This window comes from Cryptotermes secundus, unplaced genomic scaffold, assembly GCF_002891405.2.
Source record: "Cryptotermes secundus unplaced genomic scaffold, Csec_1.0 scaffold312, whole genome shotgun sequence".
NCBI lineage: Eukaryota > Metazoa > Arthropoda > Insecta > Blattodea > Kalotermitidae > Cryptotermes > Cryptotermes secundus.
The window spans coordinates 292,450-295,950 of record NW_019727091.1 but is presented as its reverse complement, the minus strand read 5'-3'; the positions used below and the strand labels follow the sequence as shown (position 1 = coordinate 295,950).

The window sequence follows — 3,501 nt, the reverse complement described above, 5'->3', positions numbered from 1 at the left end:
CCATGAAACGAAACTCTCCGTTTCACTTCGGTTTACTAGATCTTACACATTCGGTAGGACTCCTTGGACGAGTGATCAGCTCGTCGCAAGGCCTCTACCTGTAGACAAACACAGAAAAATGCACACAAACATCCATGCCCTGAGTGGGATTCGAACCCACAATCCCGGCTTTCGAGCGAGCGAAGACAGTGCATGTCTTAGACCACTTGGCTACCGTGACCGGCACTGTAATAGTTACTGTTTTAAAACTTGTTAACAGGAAATGACTAGTGAAGACTGAGAAGGCTGTATGTGTGCTATAGGCACAGTGATATTTGGAGTGTGTAATTCAGTGAGACTGTTTTCTTTTAATTCGCATAGTGGGTGGTGGAGTCCAGCTGGGTCCACTCAGCATGGCGGCCACTGGTTGGCCGATTATACCTGCCCCGGGTGATTATGATGATGGAGAATTTGGTGGAATGAAGATTGGCATGGGAAACCAAATTACTTGGAGAAAACCTGCCCCAATGCCACTTCGTCCACCACAAATCCCACTTGACCAGACCTAGGATCGAACCTGGGCCACTGCGGTGGGAAGCCAGTGACTAACCACTTGAGCTATGGCGTGGCCTGACTGTTATAGTTACTTGTAGTTACAATTCGTAAGTGGTTAGTAAAACCAATGTCCAATCCAAAACCCCGTAGAGAGTCACTAAAAGTAGTGACAGCTGGTGTCAGAAGTGGCTGGATTGGAGTCACACCCAAACATATGACATGGAGATGGCAGTAAGAAGTTATATTGCCACACTACAGAAGTGGAGCACATGATGATAAGCCTCGTGATTGAAATCAGAACCAACAGAAAAATGGAAGTCAATCGAGAAATGTGGGCAAGAATGGAAACCAAGATGGACTTAAATCTAAAGAAATGAAAGAAGAAAGAAGAAAAAAGAACCAACCAAGCCAAGGCGGGCACCACTCTAAAGGAAATGAAAGAATAGATGGCAAGGCTGGAAGCCAAGATAGAAGCTGAAATAAAAACCAAAAATTAGAAGTTTGAAGTCATTCGGAGTACTCTTGTCTCCCACATGGATACCAACCAAGCCTGGACACTGACCACCCAAGCAGAAATGAAACCCAAGATGGACATACATCAAGAGGTGATGGAGGCCACAGTACACTCCATCGTGTTCGAGTTAGAGGAAGCCATCAAACATTGGGTGGGAGACATCCTGTTGTGTGTCGACCAAGAGACGCAGGGCCTGAGCAAGGAACTGACAGAGATGTTTGATGAAACAGGTGTCCACAAGGACGTCCATCAATACGCGAATAAAGAGCCTCCTGGAAACTATAACAGACACAAAAAGAAGCACCTTCACGAAGAGCTCAGCCTCATGATCGAGGGCGAGACACATATGAGGAAGCCCCTAATAGATAAAACGCTACGAGAGCTCGGCATCAAGTTAGTAGAAATTGGGGCACAGGCCGAGAGCAGAAGAGGAACATGGAACCGGCGCAGGTGCAGCGAAGCCACCGAAGTTTGGTAGGGCTACATCATGGGTCATGTTTCCAGTTCAAGACTAACAGAATACAACTGCCGGATGCGCCTGGAGGAATCCACATATTTGATAACCGCCTTGCAGGACCAGGCCACCGGATGTGCTACATGGAGTCCCAAAAGGCGCGACCTGTGACGAAACCTTTGGAGGACCGCTTTGGAGACCAGCACACAGCTTGCCACTGCATACTGCAGTCAGCCACAAGCAATGACGCAGGGTGTCAAAGAATCCTTGCAAGATTTTTCCACAGTCATTGAACAGTTTGCCAGTCCCACACTACCCAAGGACCACATAAGAGGGAGGCAGGCAAAGCTTTCGCAAACAGGGTAGAATACCCCACCATAGAAATCTGTTACCAAGAAACGTTTAGTGAATACAGAGAAGACTTTATGTGTGCTGCAGTGATATTTGGAGTGTGTAATTCAGTGAGACTGTTATAGTTGTAGTTACGATTCATAAGTGGTCAGTAAAACCAATATCTACTCCAACCCTGATAAAGAGACCCTAAAGGTCATGACAATAATTCCACCCTCATCCAGGTTCTAGCATAACCTGTCACAGAAACGGATTTTGTGGTTAATGAAATTCTCAGAAACATTGTCATTGTTCTTCAGTTTACGAAATTACAGAACTTTGCATGAATTGTTTAATAGGGAGAAGTTCAAGGAGGGACTGCTTCAACTTACAAATTTTAATTTTCAAGCCATAATTGTAATTAAGTGCCTTTGCAGTTTCCTCTGACTGAAATAGCCAAGTTATTGCCTGGAAGGTGTTACTGACTACCTTTTTGTTGTATTACTGTAATCAAAGTTACTGGGCTTTGCCAGTACAGCCCAAAAACATTAGAAACATCTCCAAATTTTCCATCTGTCCACAACCGTTATAAAGATGTTCGTTCAGGTAGCTTTTAGAGATTTTTAGTAAATGTTTATGTTCCATTCTTTAGCTCCTATTGAAAGAGTACAGTCTTTGTGGTTCTTCTGCAGGACACAGTATACCACTGGCATTGATCATCCATACTCATGTGAGGTAGAGGAGTCACCTTCCAAGAAAGGTAGTTTATACATCTGTGACATATGCGCAAAAGTCGTCCATTCTCTTTCGAATATCAGCAGCCATATGAAATCACATTTTAAGTGCTCACCTTTCACATGTAATTATTGTGGTACACTGATTTCCAGTTTTCTGAATTGGGTAAAACACAGGCGAAATTGTGTGTCAGCAAAGGAATGAAATAATGTTAGTCCTGAGTGACAGAAATTGGAATCCTGATTTGGAGTTGTCAGTTATGAATATGCAAATGCAAATAAATGTGGTATATTGTAATACAGTGTTAAGTGTAATATGAATGATGTTGAATAATACAACTATAAAAATATCCTCCAAAAAATATGATTGTGTATGTGTATATTAGACTGTTTTACATACATCAGTCAAATTTCCAATTCTAGTATGGGAAAAGAATGTCTCCAGCATTCTCATATCACACATCAAAGAGGAGGAACATACTTTGGATACATATGTGTATATTCCTATCTTATAACTATAAATCTGATGGGTACTGGTGTTCACGTCCCATTTTTAAGCCACTGTCCAGATATTATAAGAACATTTTAATTAAGTTAATTCACTTAGTGGGAGGTGGAGTCCAGCTGGGTCCACTTGGAACGGCGGCCACTGATTGGCCTATTGTACCCTCCCCGGGTGATTATCATGATGGAGAATTTGGTGGAATGAAGATTGGCAGGGGAAACCGAAGTACTTGGAGAAAACCCACCCCAGCGCCAGTTTGTCCACCACAAATCCCACTTGACCAGACCCGGGATCGAACCTGGGCTGCTGCAGTGAGAAGCCAGTGACTAACCATTTGAGCTATGGCACCCCCAATTTTATAAGAAACTAGAAGACGTGCCTTTTCTTTTGTTGGAATATTGTTGCTTTCCCTGTCAATAACACAATATAC

General features: G+C 43.2%; 1 protein-coding gene across 5 annotated transcripts in view; it reads left to right on the top strand.

The window, feature by feature from the left end:
• Positions 1–2,866, top strand: part of LOC111864357 — a 45,809-nt gene extending 42,943 nt beyond the window's left edge. For all 5 annotated transcript variants that reach the window (XM_023851558.2, XM_023851555.2, XM_023851557.2 and 2 more), the window contains one exon: positions 2,525–2,866. In XM_023851558.2, the coding sequence (XP_023707326.1) occupies positions 2,525–2,771 (247 nt within the window). In that variant the 3' untranslated portion in view covers positions 2,772–2,866. The remainder of the gene's footprint in view (positions 1–2,524) is intronic.
• The last annotated feature ends 635 nt before the right edge of the window (positions 2,867–3,501 follow it).